The sequence below is a fragment of the Lepidochelys kempii genome, chromosome 1 (genome assembly GCF_965140285.1).
Source record: "Lepidochelys kempii isolate rLepKem1 chromosome 1, rLepKem1.hap1, whole genome shotgun sequence".
Lineage (NCBI taxonomy): Eukaryota > Metazoa > Chordata > Testudines > Cheloniidae > Lepidochelys > Lepidochelys kempii.
In genome coordinates this window covers 94,240,901-94,261,438 of record NC_136380.1, presented here as the reverse complement: position 1 = coordinate 94,261,438, position 20,538 = coordinate 94,240,901, and the positions used below count along the sequence as shown (strand labels likewise).

The 20,538-nt window shown below is 41.2% G+C and overlaps 1 protein-coding gene across 1 annotated transcript in view; it reads right to left on the bottom strand.

Annotated features, from left to right (window-relative positions):
• Nucleotides 1-20,538, bottom strand: part of GPC5 (glypican 5) — a 226,181-nt gene that overhangs the window by 178,265 nt on the left and 27,378 nt on the right. The window contains exon 2 of the mRNA XM_073347708.2: nucleotides 4,916-5,077. Coding sequence (XP_073203809.2) covers nucleotides 4,916-5,077 — 162 coding nt within the window. The remainder of the gene's footprint in view (nucleotides 1-4,915; nucleotides 5,078-20,538) is intronic.

Genomic DNA, 20,538 nt, shown 5'->3' with positions numbered 1-20,538 from the left:
TATAGTGAAAGATATGGGCGTAGAATTCAGAACCTCTTGGAACCCAACCGTTCTTCTCTTTCCTTTAGGCCAAGAGGCCATTCTGGGGAATACTGCTAGTGACAGAATAGCATCAAGTGTTCCCAGAATCATTTAGAAATCATTTTGGAGGAACTAAGGAGACTGAGTGAGGTCTAGGCACATGCACAGTACAGCCTACTAGCACTTGGACATCAGTTAATTTGTTAACAACTTGAATCAAATCAAGCACATAGGTGCAAAGAACTTTTCAGAGGCTTAACCTGGTGAAATCAAAATAAATTTTCATCATGACAGTTAAAAAGGCAACTATCCTCAAAGACTATTTACATGCTGTATTTCAACTTTCTATGCCCAACCTTTCAGCACTAGAGCTGTTCAAGTTATTATAAAAATATCTTCAAGAAGTGTGGGAGAGAAGCACTTTTCTCACTTTCATTTTAAAAAAGTGGGTAAGCCACTTTTTGTTCAAATTTTGCACACACACGCACAGCAGTTTTGTAACAGATGTGCTGATATAGCATGTACCACTAATGTATGCTTTCAATGTTAATTTTAATTGGCTATCTGAAAAACTCTGGATTACCTTAATTTCTGAGACTGCTTGTTTCTGATATTATAGACAAGTGGTGACCTTACCATAGTTAAGGAGGCAGTCAGCTTCTTTTATAAAGTCCTATTTTAGCACAAACCACTACACATAATTTTAGCTTGGAATACTCATTTGGCCTGAAAACTGTCAGTTTACTCTGAAGACAAAGGAAAGTGTTTGCAAAGTGTAAAACAGTTTTTGAGTCAATAAAAATGATTGTGTTTCAAATTTACATCTTATATTTCTTCGATTCCCACTAACTCTAAAACAGTTTGCTGCACTGCTTCAGTTAAAATCTCCATGAAAATTCATGCACTAGCTATATTTGAAGAAAATAACTTGTAATTAATCAAAGTTATCAACCATTTTGTAGGACAAGTGGAAGTCCAATCATTATCATACAACTTAAGTTCTCCAATCACTTTCCCTCAGGGACGAGTGATATCTTCTTCCCTGTTGAACATTTCCCACTTGCCATGTTAGTTAATATTATTTTATTCTTATCTTAGAGGTAATAGAAGAGGTTAAGATGTATAGCTTGTTTTGTCACAATACACATTCTGAAACATACTATACATAAGAAAGGAATTATAACATTCTACCAAGAGCTGGCATGCAAGTGTTCTAATTTGCACTAATTAAAGTGACATGTTGTTCTCTAAAATACAGAGATTTTATAATAACGAACACTTGAAAACTACATTATAGGCTAGTTTTTACCTGTTAGACCGAGGGCCATACTAGTCTTGGCGCAGCATTTCAGAGCAAGCTTGAGGAAGGATCATGCCACCTTCCCACCCCCACCCTGGATATGCAAGAACTCCACAGCCTTTACGATGGTGAAGCCCCTACTCCCTGCCAGTGCATCTGAATGGTTCCATGGGTTGGTGTGGGGGCAAGCAAAGCCATGGGCCCACTTTCCTCCAACCTCCATTGGGATAACCATGGCACCCAGGGACACACAGAGAAAGCACCCCTACCAGGGCCAACCTGACCCTATTAAATAAAATAAAAATTACAATACTTGGTTTGTGGCACTTGCTCAAAATAAGATCATAGTTTAAAAATTAACACCAGAAACTTGGACACAGATGCACTGCTGACTTTGAAGTGCAGAACTAGGGAGACTATCAGGGTTGTCATTGTTCAGAGGAAACATTAAATCAAAGTGTTTGGGGTCTGTCCACTTGCAAGTTTAAAACGATGCATAAGGGGCAACCCTCAGTTTCCGAGCAAACATTCCCTCTTTCTGTGATAGAAAAACTGGGGCTCTCTTTGTTGTTTTGTATTTTAAAACAAAAAGCTGCTACAATTGATACTAAGTGCAATTATTGTGGATAGTCTCAGCAGAAAAGCTAAGAAATGAATAGGCATAGAGCCTGAACTACTTTCTCACTAATAAGAGAGGTCTGCCCCATCAAGGGAAGAAGCACACTGTGGCATAGTGCTGGTAAGTTTACATTGCTGCTGCCCATAATGAACCTACATTATAATCATACAACATGTATGATCACATCTTTAAGAAGGACATTTCAAAATTCTTCTATGGGATGATGCAAGTAATACACCAAAATCTTGCTCCAAGGTCTAAAGCTGAACTGACTTCAGGTATTGCAAGAGAAAACCGTGACCTTGAGAATATTTCAGCATTCACTTATGTGTTCTGTGACTTGAAAGACCCAAACACATATCAAGAACAGCATTTTAGGACATCTGGAATTCATGCAAGTTTATTTTGGTATATCTGGCTGTAATGGCCATACTTGAATTTAGCAATCACCTCAAATTTTGGGCAACACTGATGGTGATTTTCCTTTTGAACTCAATTGTACATTCAACACCCACATTTCCACAAGTCAACTCTTTAAGGTCAAATAAAGTTTTAAACCTAGAGTTGGCTGAGAGCTTACACATGCTACCGAATTTTCTTCTCACCTGGGTTTGAGGGGAAGTGAAGGTGCTATAAATTTAAAACAAAAAACAAATAAAATAAAGGGAAAGTTGATAGTAAAGAATGTCAATCAAAAGGTAGTAATTGTAGAAAATTGTAGAAAAGTAAGAGAAGCAAAAGGCTACAAGGAGGAACTCTTTGGCAAGCAGAGTTAAGGAGTTTTTAAATATATTAGAAACCAAAAGAATCCTGACCATGATTTTTGTCCACTACTAGATGGCAATGGTAGAATTCTCAGTAATAATGCAGAAAAGGCAGAAGTGATCAATAAACATTTCTGTTTTGTACTTTGGTAAAAATAACAGATGAGATAGTCTCATAATATGGTCATGATGATAACAATCTTTCTATTCCACTAGTATTTCTGGAGGATATTAAATAGAAGCTACTAAACTTAATAGTCAAGTGGGTGTGTTTCCAGTGGGATCCATCAAAGATCATTCCTTAGCCCTATGCTATTTAACATTTTTATCAATGACTTGGGCAAAAATTACATAAAATGATCACTGATAAAGTTGGCAGATGACACAAAAATTGGCAGAATGGTAAATAATGAAGCAGAGAGATCACTGATTCAGAGTAATCTCAATTGCTTGTTAAACTGGGCGCAAGCGAACAATAAGCATTTTAATATGGCTAAACATAAATTTATAAATCTAGGAACAAAGAATGTAGGCCATACATACAGGATGGGGACTGTATCCTGGGAAGCGGTGACTCTGAAAAAGATTTTGGGGTTGTGGTGGATAATCAAATGAAAATGAGCTGCCAGTGTGTTGCTGTGACCAAAAAAGCTAATGTGATCCTGGGATGCATAAACAGGGGGATCTTGAGCAGGAGTAGAGAGGTTATTTTACCTCTATACTTGGCACTGGTGTGACTGCTGCTGGAACATCCAGTTCTGGTGCCCATGATTCAAGAAAGATGTTTATAAACTGGAGACAGTGAGCCATGAGAATGATTGAAGTATTAGAAAACATGCCTTATAGTGATAGACTCAAGGAGGTCAATATATTTAGCTTAACAAAAAGAAGGGTAAGTGTGACTTGATCACGATCTGTAAGTATCTACATGGGGAACAAATATTTAATAATGGTCTCTTCAATCTAGCAGAGAAAGGTATAAAATAATTCAATGGCTGCAGGTTGAAGCTAGGAAATCTCAGACTGGCAATAAGACATACATTTTTAATGTGAGAGTAATTAACCAATGGAACAATTTACCAAGAGTCATGGTGGATTCTCAGTCACTGACAATTTCTAATCAAGAATGGATGTTTTTTCTAAATGATTTATTCTAGGAACCATTTTAGGGAAGTTTTATGGCCTGTGTTATACAGGAGGTCAGACTAGATGATCACAATGGTCCCTTCTGATCTTGGAATATATTAATCTATTCTTCCCTCTATAAAAAGAAAATTCAATATACAACTAATTATTTATTTAAAGCCTCAATAGTAAAAGCTCCTTACAAGTCAGCTAATTCAATTTTAAGAGTTTTTTTCCTATACACGAAGAGAAAAGACACTTTTAGTTTGAATAACTTATTTCTGATTAAAAGAAAAATAAAAGAGACCAAAGTAAAGGTCCTATCAGAAAGCACCCAGTGCATTTCTCCCCTCTGGTGACATTCATCACTGAAAGGAGCACAAAATGGCTGCCTGTCTCTTTAGACAGCATAGCATTGGATGAACAAAGGTTTTTGCAAAGCAATTACACCCCAAAACAGATGCGGACAAGAGGCCTAACACCTGAGGTATGTACTCAAAGATTAAAAAAAGGACAGAGGGGAAGCTAGTCCCGTAACCATGACAGTGGTAATTTGGTGTGAGGGTTTATAGTTCTGGAGCATGAATACAGTGTGCGCAGATAGGCATATTCTTGTAATCAAGTTAAATGTGAGTTAAGTTCCATGCCCCCAACTGCCATCCACATCACCCTATGCAGAGGACCCTTCACCAGTGTGGAGGGGTTGTGGTGAGAGAACCTGCTGAAAAGCTACTATACCACCAACCCTGCCAAGGACTAATTGATCCGAGGGAGGGCTTTGCAGTGTGCATGCATATCAAAGTGAAATTCATCATGACACTTTTTAGATATTCAAAGGTGTAAAGCCCTAAACAAAGCACCTAATTAAACCCACTTCTTTATTTTTCTCAAAGGCCACTAGTTACCAGTCACACACAATTAATACACACAGCCCATCCTCCACAATTAAATACTCTTTTTGATAAAGTACAATAAGTATTAAGAGGAACTAAAAAAGGTAACTTATCACAGATCAGTTTAAGCATCTGATAACGTTAAGAAAATGCTTTTTGAATAAACTTTAAAATGTACAGTAGAAAGATTTACCTTGAAAAGCAGCTGCATTATGAGATATTAAAAACTTTAAAGTAGAGCTTGATGTCTGAAGCACTTGTTGTATATCCTGCTTTACTACAATCTGGTATTTCTCCTCCATCTTTTTGGTACAACATGTTAGGTTTTTGGATGTACAAACTTGAAGATCAGCCCCTAGAGAAAGAAATACACTTTTATTTTCCAAATTTATCATTATGTGTACAGTGCATTGTGCTATACATGTTCATAGAATCAAAGAAGATCAGGGTTGGAAGGCACCTCAGGAGGTCATCTAGTCCAAGCCCCTGCTCAAAGCAAGACCAAACCCAACTAAATCATCCCAGCCAGGGTTTTGTCAAGCCAGGCCTTAAAAACCTCTAAGGATGGAGATTCCACCACCTCCCTAGGTAACCCATTCCAGTGCTTCATCACCCTCCTAGTGAAACCGTTTTTCCTTATATCCAACCTAGACCTCCCCCACTGCAACTTGAGACCATTGGTCCTTGTTCTGTCATCTGCCACCACCGAGAACAACCTAGCTCAGTGGTGGGCAACCTGCGGCCCGTCAAGATAATCCTCTGGCAGGTCATAAGACAGTTTGTTTACATTGATTGTCCACAGGCACAGCCACCTGCAGCTCCCAGTGGCTACGGTTTACCGTTCCCGGACAATGGGAGCTCCGGGAAGTGGCATGGGCTGGCTGCCAGTTACCGCAGCTCCCATTGGCCAGGAGTGGTGAAACGTGGCTACTGGAAGCTGCGGGTGGCCATGCTTGCAGACGGTCAATGTAAAACTGTCTTGTGACCTGCCAGCAGATTACCCTAACAGGCCATTTGCCTACCACTGGCCTAGCTTTATCCTCTTTGGAACCCCCCTTCAGGTAGTTGAAGGCTGCTATCAAATCCCCTCCCCCCACTCTTCTCTTCTGCAGACGAAATAATCCCAGTTCCCTCAGCCTTGCCTCATAAATTACATACCCCAGCCCCCTAATCATTTTTGTTGCCCTCCACTGGACTCTCTCCAGTTTGTCCACATCCTTTCTGTAGTGGGGGGCCCAAAACTGGAGGCAATACTCCAGATGTGGCCTCACCAGTGCCAAACAGAGGGGAATAATCACTTCCCTCAATCTGCTGCAATGCTCCTACTAATGCAGCCCAAAATGCCATTAGCCTTCTTGGCAACAAGGATACACTCTTGACTCATATCCAGTTTCTCGTCCACTGTAATCCCCAGGTCCTTTTCTGCAGAACTGCCGCTTAGTCAATTTCCCTTTTGTAACAAACATGACATAAGTAAGGGGTGGCCAAACTGTGGCTCACAAGCCACATACGTCTCTTTTACAGTTAAAGTGCGGCTTTCAGAGCCCTCCCTACCCCCAACCCTTCCACCCCATTCTTCACCTACTAGACTTGGTGGTGGGGAGCTTGGGACTTCTGCCTTCCAAGCAGGGTGGTGGAGTAGGGGCTTCTGCCCTGCACAGGGGGAGGGGGGAGTCTTGGGCCTTCAGCCCCATGGGGCACGCCTGCTGTAGCTCAGGGCTTCAGCAGGAATGGGGCTGAAGCCCCAAGCCCTGGCAGGTGCACCCTGGCTATCAAATTTCTGAAGATTGTTGTATGCAGTTCGGAGGGTCAGTAAGTTTGGCCACTCCTGACACAGGTGAAAGCATTACCCAAAGCTCTCAGAGATGTCTGGTCCTGTTCCACAAAAAAAACAAATGCATGTTGAATTTTTATTTACCTAGTTTATTTGAATACCTTATATGTTTTCCCCTTTCTAAAGTAATACAGAGCAATGAAAAGTGTAAAGATCTAAGAAGAAAGAAATTAATATTTTAATTAAAAAACTGCAGTGTATCCAAATGTTCTCTTCTAAAAATGGGTAAATCAACATTTCCAGAAAAAAGTGATAACTTTAAACATAGCATTATTAAGAATGTCTGTCTAAGAGTTAAATTCTGTTCTCAAATACAGAACTTTTATTGATATGTATCAAGAGATTTCTTAGGAATTTACATGAGAAATCCTCTTAAATCTGCCCTCTGGTTGAAAGTCTAATTCTGTTGCTAGGTTTACATGCTGGAGCCTCCTCGTGACAGATGGAAGAGAACCATAGGATGAGGACTGCAAGACTGAAAATGGGGAAATTGCCCAGGATAAAACTGACAAAACCTGATGTAATTTACTCTTGACTTCTAACCACGCTGCTACCCATTCTCATTCACCTTTCATTCCCCTGGCATTGAATCTACAAGACCTTTATTTTATTTATATAATATAATATGCCTTTAGCTACTTTTAAAATCCTATTTCTAATCCTCTCTGTTAAATCATTCCATCCAAGATACTGTAAATAATATTTTGAGAAGGGAGGCATACACTTTATACAATGAATATTTCATGAGAGGTCTCAAATCAGGGTGTTTAAAATGGTATTTTCATAAAAAGCTATTTAACAACAATTTAAGCTATTGAGGATTATATCCGAGTGTTCTGGAAAGATGGGCAATGAATGACTTCACTAGGTCAAATTTATTCTCAGTTACATCAGTGTAAATCAAGAATATCTCTGCTGAAGTGCATGGAGTCATAGTGGAACAGCAGATTTTTATATAAAGGCTTTAAAGCATGTATATTAAAACGATGTACCAGAATATTAATGAAGACAGCCAAATGCAGCTTAGGTGGTTCCCATTTCCCCAATCAAATTAATGTTACATTGGATAAAGGGTAAACAAAACAAGGATCTTAACTGGTTCAGTCTCCTCACAAAGAAAAGTGCCCACAACCACTGATATTGGCCAGTGCATACATAAATTGTCTAGAACTCCAGCCATGCATAAACAGTGCTATCACTTGATTCATGGAGGCAGGGATACACAGTACAACAGTAAAGATGGGGTGGGAAGCTCTTATAACTAGAAAAATCTTTTTGCTTGTTGCTTCAGAGACTAATCAGGTACACCTGGACCCCATTCACATTTATTTCCTAACAAGAACAGCCACCTTTCCAGTTGCCCTTAGACTTTAGAGCCTAAGTATACATGGTTTCCTCAAGCCACACATTCAGAATTTCTGTCACTCAGAACATGAAACAACTTGCAAGAACCTATTGTCCCCTTTTTATTTTTTTTTTATCCAAACTGGCCACAAGTAGACAGCCTTTAAAGCGGTTGTTGCAGCTGTCTCTGCAACCCCATGAAGCCTCTTGTACTCTGTCCCCAACCACTCCTATGGAAGTCCCACAAAAAAGACAATACAGCCTATGTCACTTTTCTTGTAAAGTGGGGAACCCCCAACCTTTAACAGAGACCGCAGCTATGGTAAGGGGATTCCCAAGCAGCATGGATCCAGTGTACCGACATCGCCAGGGGAATCATTATTATAGCTGCATATAGGAACCCCAATCAAGGATCAGAGACCCACTGTGCTAGGTAATGTTCAGACAAATAACAAAAGAGACAATCCTTGCCCCAGAGAGCTCAGAAGCTACATAAGGGACAGGATGCAACAGCTGGATGAAAAATACAAATGGGACGGGGAAGGGGATAGGTTGGAAAGATGAGGTAATAAAACAAAAACAGTTTAACAGAAGTCACAGCTTGCCACTTGCTTATCCAATGCCAGATGGGAGTGATTTGTTCATTCTCATGACAAATACATATTGTGGAGAAATATCCTTGCTTTTTATTGTGTTTACTGCAAATTGTGTGGGGAAATTCTGGATGGATCTCAGAGAGGTTGGAACAGTTTACTGCACATTTCCTTATGGCACGGGCTCTTACAGTTGTTATAAACATTTTTACAAGATACATGTTAACTCACAAACTGAATATTGTAGAGGGGAGGAGGGGTTAAACAGGATCTTAGCCTTTCTACATCTCGGATCATATACAGTAGAACCTCAGAGTTACGAACACCTTGGGAATGGAGGTTGTTGTAACTCAGAGATGTTCATAACTCTGAACAAAACATTATGGTTGTTCTTTCAACAGTTTACAACTGAACATTGACTTAATACAGCTTTGAAACTTTACTATGCAGAAAAAAATGCTGCTTTCCCTTTCTTTTTTTTAGTAGTTTACATAGAACACAGTACTGTACTGTAGTTCCTTTTTTTTTTTTTTTTTGGTCTCAGCCGCTGCCCAGTTGTGTACTTCCGGTTACAAATGAGGTCTGTAGTTGACTGGTCAGTTCATAACTCTGATGTTCATAACTCTGAGGTTCTACTGTAGTGGCATCAGTTTTTAGGCAGAACTAATTCAGTTCATTGGAGGACTTCCTTCAGAAATCAATAATACTGTGCAGTCTTTCTGATTTTCACCATGAAGAGAAACATCTGACTCCATGTAAAGAAATCCAGCTATTGAGCCATACCAATAAAATGTGTTCTACACTAAATCTCTCCTGCAGACATAAGCAGAGGTGCATCTCATTGTTCCAGAGGATATAAGCATCCCAGATGCATGCAGAAGTCACAACTTTGAAACTCTCTTGTGTATTACCATAAAGGAGAAGAATGTAACTTTTGGTTTTGAAAACTGATTGATGCAAGTGACATGCCAACGAATATGTTTGCAGCAGGTTTCTGAAAGATTAAGACATGCAGACAAGTACATCTACAAAAGGCTGAAAACCTTCCTTTCCCCACAAACCGAAGAGCAAACTTTTAGTCTCCTAATGCTAATCTGAATTGCTGATCTTTTCCAAAATCTTACTGTATTCAGACCCTACAAGTATTATTTTCAAAGTGTTCTGACATCAGCTTAAGATATCTTTGCCTTCAAACCATCTGATGATTTGGTGACCCTTCACTCAGGTCATCTATTTTAAACTATGCAATTTCTGCTATCCCTGCTTACAAAGTTTGATAACTTTGCTGAGCAGGTCCTCCCTAGATCGCTTGCCACCTGAAAACTTAAAACATCCCACCCTCCGACACTCTGGTGTCAGCAACAGAACCAAAACAAAACTACATTATGCAGGTCACAATGCTGGTAGTGTTTGTAATAAGGCTTCCAGGCCTCCGGAATGCTTGGTTGAAAAGGGACTCTGTCGGCTCCAGTTGGCGATGCAGCTGGGGCCCAGGGCTAAAGCAGGCTCACTGCCTGCCCTAATTCCGCGCAGTACCCGGAAGCGGCCACCAGGTCTTTGCAGCCCCTAGACCCATGAGCAGCCAGGGAGGCTCCATGCACTGCCCCTGCCCCAAGGCCAGAAACTGCAACCAATCAGAGCTGCAGGGCCTGGCTTCTCATTCATCTACAGGCTGCAGGGACCTGGATGCCCGCTTCCCGGGAACCATCGTAAGCATCACTGGGATCCCGCACCCTGAGCCTGGAGTCCCCTCCTGCCCCCAAACTCCCTCCTGGAGCCCGCACCCACACTCAACATGCCAACTCCCTGCCCCAGACCCCTTCCTTTACCCAAACCCCTCATCCCTCAGAGTCCACACCCCCAGCCAGCATCCTCACCCCATCCCCACACTCCAACCTCCTGCCCCAGGCCGGAGCCCTCTCCTGCATCCTGAACCCCTAATTTCTGGCCCAACCCGGAGCCCGCACCCGCAGCCCACACCCCAACCTCCTGCCCCAGCCCAGTGAAAGTGAGTGAGGGTGGGAGAGAGTGAGCAACAGAGGGAGGGAGGGAAGATGGAGCAAGTGGGGGCGTGGCCTCAGAGAAGGGGCGGGGCGTTGGGGTGGGTCAGGGCAGGGCAGGGGTATTCAGTGTTTCTGTGCACTGTATTTCCTAAAGTAAAAACAGGATGGCTGGGGCTCACCTGGGCCTGAGCACCCCTCCCTGCTGCCCACAGGGCTCGCCAGAGCCACACACATACACACACTGCCCAGGTTGACCTCCCCCCACCTCTATGCCCCATACCCCCGTCCCCCACGGCTGAGGATGGGGCTGATCCCCGAGCCCCCTGCTGCCCACAAGAGCTGAGGCCCCGTCCCAGGCCTGTGCCACCCACGGGTGGGCCTGACACCATCCTCTCCCAAGCCCTATGGTGCCTGCGGCTGGGACTGAGCGCCTGAGCCCAGGCCACCTTGCCTAGAACATTAAGCAAGGAAGACAAAGTTGGAATTCAAACAAAGTGGAAGTCTGCTTGCTTATATCTGTAGTTGTTACTCGTTTCTTAAATAAGTGCCACTTGTTTAAGAATTGGGATTCCATATATCACAACAGTGGTGAGGGCATCAGTAAGTTGCTGGGAAGAGAGATCAGACTAAAAGTAGAATGGGTCAGGAGAATGGATTAGGGATGCACAACTCTTTTAAATCAAGAAATTCCATGTTAAGAGCTATGCTAATGCAATGTTTAGATTGGGAGTAAGTTCGTAAAACATTCAAATCAGGACATTTAAAAGCTACAATTCCCACACCAAGGATGATTTCTGTTACAGTGAACGTATCTAAAACACATACATTTGGCATAATTCTACATACAGTATGCTTCATGCAGAGCATTTCAGAGTTGACACTGTTCATGGAAATCTAATTTTTTTAATTTTGTCACTTTTAAATCCTCAATCTTATCATTGCATACACATACTGTTGTGATAAATACCATTTCATGTGGCTAACAATTAAACTGATTGAAAATTTAGAATATTCCTTACAAAATAACATACCGTTAAAATAGCAAGCAACAAACTTATCTAATATACCACCCACCAAAAAACAAATTACTGGAGCAGTAACAGACCTGCAGCAATATTTACTAATCACAACAGGCAGGTTTATGCACATATCCTGAGCATAGTTTTCATTCACTCTCTCTTTTAATTCTCAGTAAAAAATCACTCAGCGAATACCACCATGGGAGAGGAGTTGAGGCCTAGTTTGCAGCATGCCAGCTGTCAAGTACTTGACAAACACAAGAGAAAAATATGTTTACAATGTTTGCACCACTGCACTCCTAACTACCATTTTTCTTTGCTATGGGACGCTAGTTTGTTAGTATTATCTTATCTAACAATAACAAAGTTCTTGTGCTTATTATTCAAATTAATATGTCATTTATAATTATGCTGATCTCGGACTTTCTAAAGGTGGGAACATTGTGCTTGAGTAATTAAGAAAAGATTCAATGCAAAATTTATTTAAAATGTATTTTCTTGTTATTTGTTCCTCTTTGTTAGTCTGTCTTTTTTTAAAATAAAAAGAATTTTTAATTTAAAATTAAAGAAATCTGTTGATTATATGTTTGGAAAATAAGATGACATGACAATATTTATTTCTTACCTCAACCACCATACTTGGACCTGGCAGCATAATGCCCAATAAAACAGAACAAAAAGATAAAATTCATCGGCCTAGTCTAATGTTGGATCCAAGAAGGGACTTCGGCTTTGCTACAGTGAGCATCATGGCACGTTTTAGGGACCTCAGGAAAAAAATCACAGGAACAGCACTGCAACCCACAAAGCTGATTTTAAGCACCAAGGCTCCTTCTACAATGAATGGGAAAAGACAGACCCCGTAAGAATGTGAGCCACAAGAGCCACCATGCTAGTCAGGGAGCGATCTAAGCTAACCAATGGGAAATGCTGACAACAAGGATGTGCCCCCCTACCCCACTCTTGAAGATAGGCACCTAAGTCCAGGCTGCAGGGAGGTGTCTATCTCTGCTTAGTGTCCCAGGAATGGTAACCTGCTAATTTATACTCAGGTGACTAAGGCGTTGCTTTTGGGAATAAATTAGGGGCCTGCCAGACTTCACACAAAACAACCAGAGAAGGAGGTGATGTCACATTATAACTTTTAGCCTGTCATTCTTACTCTCTTGCTCTTTGGCCCAATGACTATTTAAGTATTTATCCACAGTAGAACAGTCATGAGTGGGAGAGAGAGAGAATGATTCTGTAGTCCAGTGGTTAGGGCACTCCATAGGAGGTGGGAGACCCAGGGTCTAGTCCCCATGCTCCAAATCATTCGTTCGTTATTTATCCACTGTGGAACAGTTTCAACAGGTGAGACTAAGAGACCCTCATATCAAAATATCTCAAAGCTCCATGCTAGGGCATTCTCCTGAGAGGTGGGATGACCCTGTTCAAATCTTTTCTTCCCCTCCATCAGATGGGGGAATTGAACCTGGATCTCCCAGGATCCCAGATGAGTGCTCTAACCACCGGGCTAAAAGTTATAAAGGGGGCACCACCTCCCTCTCCTAGATTTTGAATGGGACCTGGTCTGGGATGCAGCCACTAAGCACGCCTGCCAGACCAGGCCCTACACGTGACTTAGGCAGCCAATACCTATCTTTCTCCAGTTTGTACATGGCTCTGGATCTTAGGTGGGAGCTAGGTGCCCGGACACCTAGAGTTAGGCAGCAGCGCACATGCCCAGAGGCAAAAACAGAGGCACCAAAGGAACTTCTACCCTGAAAACACAGGCAGTGAGAGTTTAGGCAACTATAGGGTTCAGTGGGAGTTCTGTGGATCACAGTGGAGCCAACATTGATACTTAGCACCTAAACACCTTTGTGAATCTGGACCAAAGTTTCAAACCTTCACGGTTGCAGAGTAAAACCTGAAAGACACGAACGCCAGAAGGCGTGTACCCCAAAGACACAAACACCAGAAGGCAAAGAAAAAGAACCTTCTTAAACCAATCTCATGATTTCTGGGGACCTGACTCATGATTTTTAAATACTAAGGTTTGACACTACTGTTGATCACATTGCCATTATAACAATGGCAATCTTTCCATTGACTTCAGTGGGAGTTGCATTGGGCCCTATTTGAACAAAGGAAACATCCTACTAGAGGAATATAGATTTTTGAGTATCTGAATCTGAAATAGAGTGGAAACAGTTTGGGATAGAAAGACTTGACCACTGTCACTCCACACTTCTCAGTATTAGGGCCAACTGTCTTAAACTAAAATACTAACGACATAAATCAGGAAGTGGGAAATCAGTATAAAGGGAGAGGGCAATAACAGTCAGAATGACTTGTGTAAACTAATAAAATAGTTCCATATACAATTCAGCATAAAGATTTACAGTGTGGATATAGGCCATAATCATTTCTAAGTCACCTCTCTAGAGTGAGGAATATTTTAAACCTAGTGCAGCACTTTTTCCCAAAAGTAACATGAGGAAATGCAAGAGTGCTTCTTCCCAGAAAACCTGACATAATGAAGTATTTTGGTCCAATAGGACAGCAAATGGACTACCCAAGAAGCCAGCAGCTGAATGTTTAGGTATGAGTTTGACCCTGGTTATTACATCTGTGACAGAGTAGGATAGGTCTGGGTCAAATTGTGACCTCACTTTGTATAGTGAGCTCCATTTGGATTGAGGAACTCCATTGTTTGCTATATGTTGAACTTAAGTCTAACGTCATCTAAGTCATTATGATGATATATTCCAGACAGTTACCCAACCCAGAAAAGTTTCTTGACAACTAGTTGAAAGACTATGACTGAGAAACCATCATAGAGCAATCTAGGGCCATCTACTTAGATTGCCTTTCAACTGCTGATCCAACATCATGGAGAAACTGATTGTCTTACACAAGAACTCCAGCATGGTTCGTTGATCAGCCTGGGCATGTGACAAAAGAGAAAGACAGTATTTAAGGGAGGTGCTTTTTAAGAAGGAGGACCATTCATCACTAAATGCCAGTAGACCAGGCTGAAGAGAAAGAAGGAAGGAGGGACCAGATCTCAGACTCACAGAAGAGATGAGATCAGTCTAGGGGAGGATGCATCTCAAGATTTCTGTTATTTTAGAAAGATCTGTAACTGTCTAATGCTTTTAAAGAGTAAAGTGACTCTGGTTAAGTAAAGTGACTCTGTGTATTTTAAGAGTCACGTTCATGGCTGACAAATCCAACAAAAGGGTGTCTCTGCTGTGTGAACAATCACCAGCACACCTACTTCAAGTACAGTTTATTTACTATTGTGAACATACTGGGTCCCGCACTTCCTCTTCTTTGGGGGGGGGTTCAGGGCACGGTTTCCTGCCCCTGAACTAGGGTATCTACTGTCCCACTAATAACCCAGAGAAGGGTAGTGGAGAGGAAGGGACCCGGGCCTGCCCTCTACTCCGTGTCCCAGCCCAGGGGCCCTAGGGATAGTGGTAAACCACTTGAACTAGGCTTCTTTCCGCTGGGCTACTTCCCTCTCCTGCTCTTCAGCTTGTGGAGCTTCCTGTCCTCTCTCTCTGCACAAGCTGGGTGTCTCTTTACCTAGGGTCTTGGTCTTCTAGCCAGCTATGGCACTTCTCCAAACTCTTCTCCACTTCAACCCCCCCAAACTGCACTCTGCTCTAACTCCTTCCCCTTGCTGATTGAAGCAGGGGGGGTTTATCAGATGACTAGCTTCAGGTGCTCTAATTGGCTTCAGGTGCTTTTAATTAATCTATAGAAACCTTTCTTCCCTCTACAGGGAATAAGGCTTCTCCTCATCCTGGGACTTACATATCTCTCCTATATCACTCTCCTGCTGCCTTCTGGCCATGCTGTATCACATATCCTCCCCCCCCCCCCCCCCCCGCTTGAAGTCTGGGGCTATGAGTACTGGATGGCAGCAAAGGGTTGTCTTTAAATCTGCGAATGCCCCTCTGCTGCATCAGACCATTTTACTATCTCGGGGCCCCGAGCCTTTATCAGGTCCGTCAATGGCCCTGCTCTTGTGGTGAAATGAGGGATGAATCTCCGATAGTACCCTACTAACCCAAGAAATGCTCTGATCTGCTTTTTACGGACGGGCCGAGGCCAATCTTGTATTGCCTCCACTTTGTTCCATTGGAGTTTTACCAAGCCTCTCCCTAATACATACCTGAGGTATCTGGTCTCAGCTAGTCCTATCAAACACTTGAGGGGGTTGGCAGTGAGGCCAGCTTTCCGCAGGGCATCTAGTACCACTTCAACTTTCCCTAGGTGCGTTTCCCAGTCAGGGCTATGGATGACTATATCGTCTAAATAGGCGGTGGCAAACTGCTCTCTGCTCCAACTCCTTCCCCTGGCTGCTTGAAGCAGGGGGTTTTATCTGGTGACTAGCTACAGGTGCTCTAATTGGCTTCAGGTGCTTTTAATTAATCTATAGAAACCTTTCTTCCTTCTACAGGGAATAAGGCTTCTCCTAATCCTGGGACTTACATATCTCTCCTATATCACTCTCCTGCTGCCTTCTGGCCATGCTGTATCACAATACATATCAATTTTATGGCCCCCTCTTTCTGCCTACTTGCAAATTTTTGTGAACAAGCAAATTACTGAAATATACCCAAATCCTGCCTTCCAAGATTTTTGTAAATTTCAGTGCTATATCGATTGTCAAGAATGGAGCAGGCAGGTAAAGAGATGGGATACAATATCCATTCATGTATGAAATTCAAACTCAGTCCTCTAGGTTTATCAGAGGGTCACTCCACAGAGAACCTGTGATTTTAGCAATATTGCAGCCTTCATTTTTGAGGGATGCTACTAGATTTTTCATTCTGCAAAAGCAAATTTAAAGACAAGTTTATCACGTTTAAGGTAGATTAAGTTTGGGAATGATCCCTTCAAAGAAAATTCTTCAATTTTGTTAGACTTTTCTGTTAAGTCCCCTGTTGGGTTTTATATGCAAGAATCGCAGTGTTCTTTTAATGTATTTTTGTAACATTTGTATTTAATGTTATATTTATAACATAAATATACATTACATAAGCAGTTTGTATTGCTCTCATGAAGACTTATCTCTTGCCTGTCATTAGTTCCAAGATAAATATCTCATGACTTGGCCAATCTAGATCTCTTGACAACCCCAGGGGCAGAAGGCATTCAATAAATTAGGTCAAACTTACTGGATGGGGGAATCTATCCTACGAAACAGTGACTCTGAAAAAGATTTGAGACTTGTAGTTGGTAATCAGCTGAACACAAGCTCCCAATATGATGCTGTGGCCAAAAGAGTTAATGCAATCCTGGGATGCATAAGCAGCGGAATCTTGAATAGGAATAGAGAGGTTATTTTACCTCTGTATTTGGCACTGCTGCGATTGCTGCTGTAATACTGTACCCAGTTTTGGTGCCCACAATTCAAGAAGAATGTTGATAAATTGGAGAGGGTTCAGAGAAGAGCCATGAGAATGATTAAATGCCTTATGGTGATAATCTCACAGAGCTCAATCTATTTAATATAAAAAAGAGATGGCAAAGGGTGACTAGACTAAGGGGTGAGTATAAGTATCTAAATGGGGAACAAATATTTAATAATGGACTTCATTCTAGCAGAGAAAAGTATAACAAGACTCAATGGTTAGAAATTGAAGCTACGCAAATTCAGGCAAAATATAGCTGTAAATTTTTAACAGTGAGGATAATTGACCATTGGAACAATTTATGAAGGGTCCCTGCGGATTTTCTATCACTGAGAATTTTTAAACCAAGATTGGATGTTTTTCTAAGATCTGCACTAGGAATTATTTTGGAGCAGTTCCGTGGCCTGTGTTTTACAGGAGGTCAGAGTAGGCCTTGGAATCTCTGAATCTCTGAACCCTGCAAAAACAGTGTTTTCTTAAAAAAAAAAAAAAAAACAAATCTTTTACACAAAATTTCTTTTGGATATGTTTCCTGGCTGATATTTTCCAAAATCAAGAGAAACCAACTCAAATGTACACAGGTTAACTTCATGCAGGTTGTTCAAATGCCACAGCAAAGCTTGTATAAAAATCTGAACAGGGTAAGTGCACACAGGCAAAGGATTCTCCTTATCCTGGATTGCCTCCCACCATATGCAAATTACAGTTAAACCTTTCCTTCAGAGAAAGAATCCATCTTTCTTTCTGAATAGGAATTAATCACACAGAAAGGCTTAGCAGAGGCTCTATACATATAGTAGAACCTCAGAGTTATGAACACCAGGGTTATGAACTGATCAGTCAACCACGCATCTCATTTGGAACTGGAAGTATGCACGCAGGCAATGGCAGAGACACAGAAAAAAGGCACATACAGTATAGTATTATGTTAAATGTAAACTACTAAAAAAATAAAGGGAAAGTTTTTAAAAAATTGACAAAACTGCTTCTGTGCTTGTTTAATTTAAATTAAGAAAGTTAAAAGCAGCATTCTTCTTCTGCATAGTAAAGTTTCAAATCTGTATTAAATCAATATTCAGCTGTACATTTTTGAAAGAACAACTATAATGTTTTGTTCAGCGTTATGGACATTTCAGAGTTATGAACAATCTCCATTCCCGAGGTGTTCATAACTCTGAGGTTCTACTGAGTACAGTACACAGACTAAATACACAGATCCCCTAGTTGACAGGGACTGAATCATTACGGAAACTGGATAACCCATCTCACCAAGAGAAACAGGTCACCTATAAAGAATTAAGCAACTCCCTTACCAATTAAGCTAATTAGGATAAACTTGAAATATGCCACTTTGTAATGTTTAGTGTACTCCAAATTTGGTATAAATATTAATCAGCAGATTTTCTTCCTAGATTTCTAGAACAGCGATTCTCAAATTTTACAAAAAGAAAAGGAGTTCTTGTGGCACCTTAGAGACGAACAAATTTATTTGAGCATAAGCTTTCGTGAGCTACAGCTCACTTCATCGGACTGAATGCATCCAATGAAGTGAGCTGTAGCTCACGAAAGCTTATGCTCAAATAAATTTGTTCGTCTCTATGGTGCCACAAGTACTCCTTTTCTTTTTGTGAATACAGATTAACACGGCTTCTACTCTGAAACCTCTCAAATTTTAGCAACCCAAAGACCCCCATTTTGATTTAAAATGTTTCATGGACCCACCCCCACTCCACCCCTTCCCCAGGGCCCCACCCCTTCCCCACCTTTTCCCACCCCCACTCTACTCCTTCCCCTCTTCTTCCCTCTTTCTGCCCCCTCCCTTGAGCACGTCCCGTCCCCACTTCTCCCCCTCCCTCCCAGCACCTCCTGCATGCCACTGAACAGCTGGTGTGCAGAAGGCATTGGGAGAGAGGGAGAGGAGTTGATCAGTGGGGCCAGCAGCCACGGATATGTCTCGCAGACCCCCTGGAGTATCCTCAAAGACCCCTCAGGGGTCCATGGACCCCAGTTTGAGAAACTGTGTTCTAGAAGATGCTCTAGTTTCTGTAACTCTGGCTTGCATTACTCTCAAAAATAGTTTTCTATACTCTATCTGCATCTTGTACCTCCCTGCTTTCCCATCACAGATATATCTCTCACCACTCCAATATGGAACACAGAGGAACAGACATGAAGCATAGGTCTCAGAAAGTTACTGTACAAATCTAGGTACTTTGGGAGATGAAAGGAACACTGGAAAAATCAACCCATGGTATTACTTAACAAATCAGCCATTAACTTCTGGGCCCAGGATTTCTAACACAGAAAATAATATTAGATTAAAACTTAGTGACACCGATTTTCAGATGTGGTCAAGTAACATATGAGGCAGCTTGGCTGAGGTGTGTGCAAATGTGATTTTAAGCCCCCCAACCCCAAATCTGGGCTGGCTGCCTGATCTAAGTCATAATAATTTGAATATTGCTCTAAAGTAATCCAGTTGCTAATGGTTCCAAGGAACTGTTATAATACCCAGAGATTGCCAGGGTGCAGGGACTTTAGAAAGGGGTGAGCCTCGTGACCAGTTACATCAGTTTAGGACCACTTTGAACCAGCAGTGTAGGGGAAAGCAAAAACGCAGTGGAGGATTGGGGCCATATTGAAGAAGGAGAAAGTCCTGTTTCATTAGATATTTTATTTAATTGCTAGTCTCTGTTTAAAATGAATTGTGAATTTTAATATGGAAACTCTGGGTTTCATTTGACCTTCATTTGTTAGATATTTTATGCTGCCGGCCATGCGATTGCCTGAACTGGCAGTTTGAAACTGTTCAAGCAAAACAAAGGTTTCACATTTAAAATCACATTATTTTTCATTCATACCATAGGAGAAAAACCTGCATCTGACTACTAATAAAAGTCACTCAGCTGATGAGTATCCAACTGGTCCCTGCATGTCACTATTAGTCTTTGGATCCCACCCCTCACAATGAATTCCAAAGCTATTTTACTGACTACTCCCGCATCCATTCTCATTGTGTTCACCCACATTCAATTTCACATAACTAAGACTGAGAATCAACTCTAATCAACTCATATTATGTGGTTTATTTTTTTTTGCTGGCACCAGCTTTTTCCTTTCCTCCAGAAATGTACCTTGCCACTAAGTTTTTAATGCAAAACACATAAACTGTTCACCATTGGATGAAGTCAAAACTTCACACTTTCAAAAAGATTTACAGTGCAACCTATGAGCCAGATACCTTCTGGTAGATAACAAAAGAGCTATCAGCAAAGCAAAGAATATTTCACTGTTAATTTTAAACTGTTAAAATCCCAGTCTTATTTCACCTTGTTTTAATAAAAAAATACACTATCCATATTTTGAAATTAAACATTAAGATAAAAACAAAAACCATTCTAGAGTTGTCCACTATGGCCAGAAGAAATTAAAAGCAGAAATAAGATTACCTCATTTCATGTCAGAGAATAGGTAAAGTGGAAAATGTTGAAAGCTGTTTGTTATTATAATATGCATTGATTTCACATTTTTGATAAGGGTAATATTGTTCCAATATAAATTGTCCTTTTCCCCCTTTTTATCTGAGAATAATTTTTAAACTAAGCCTCT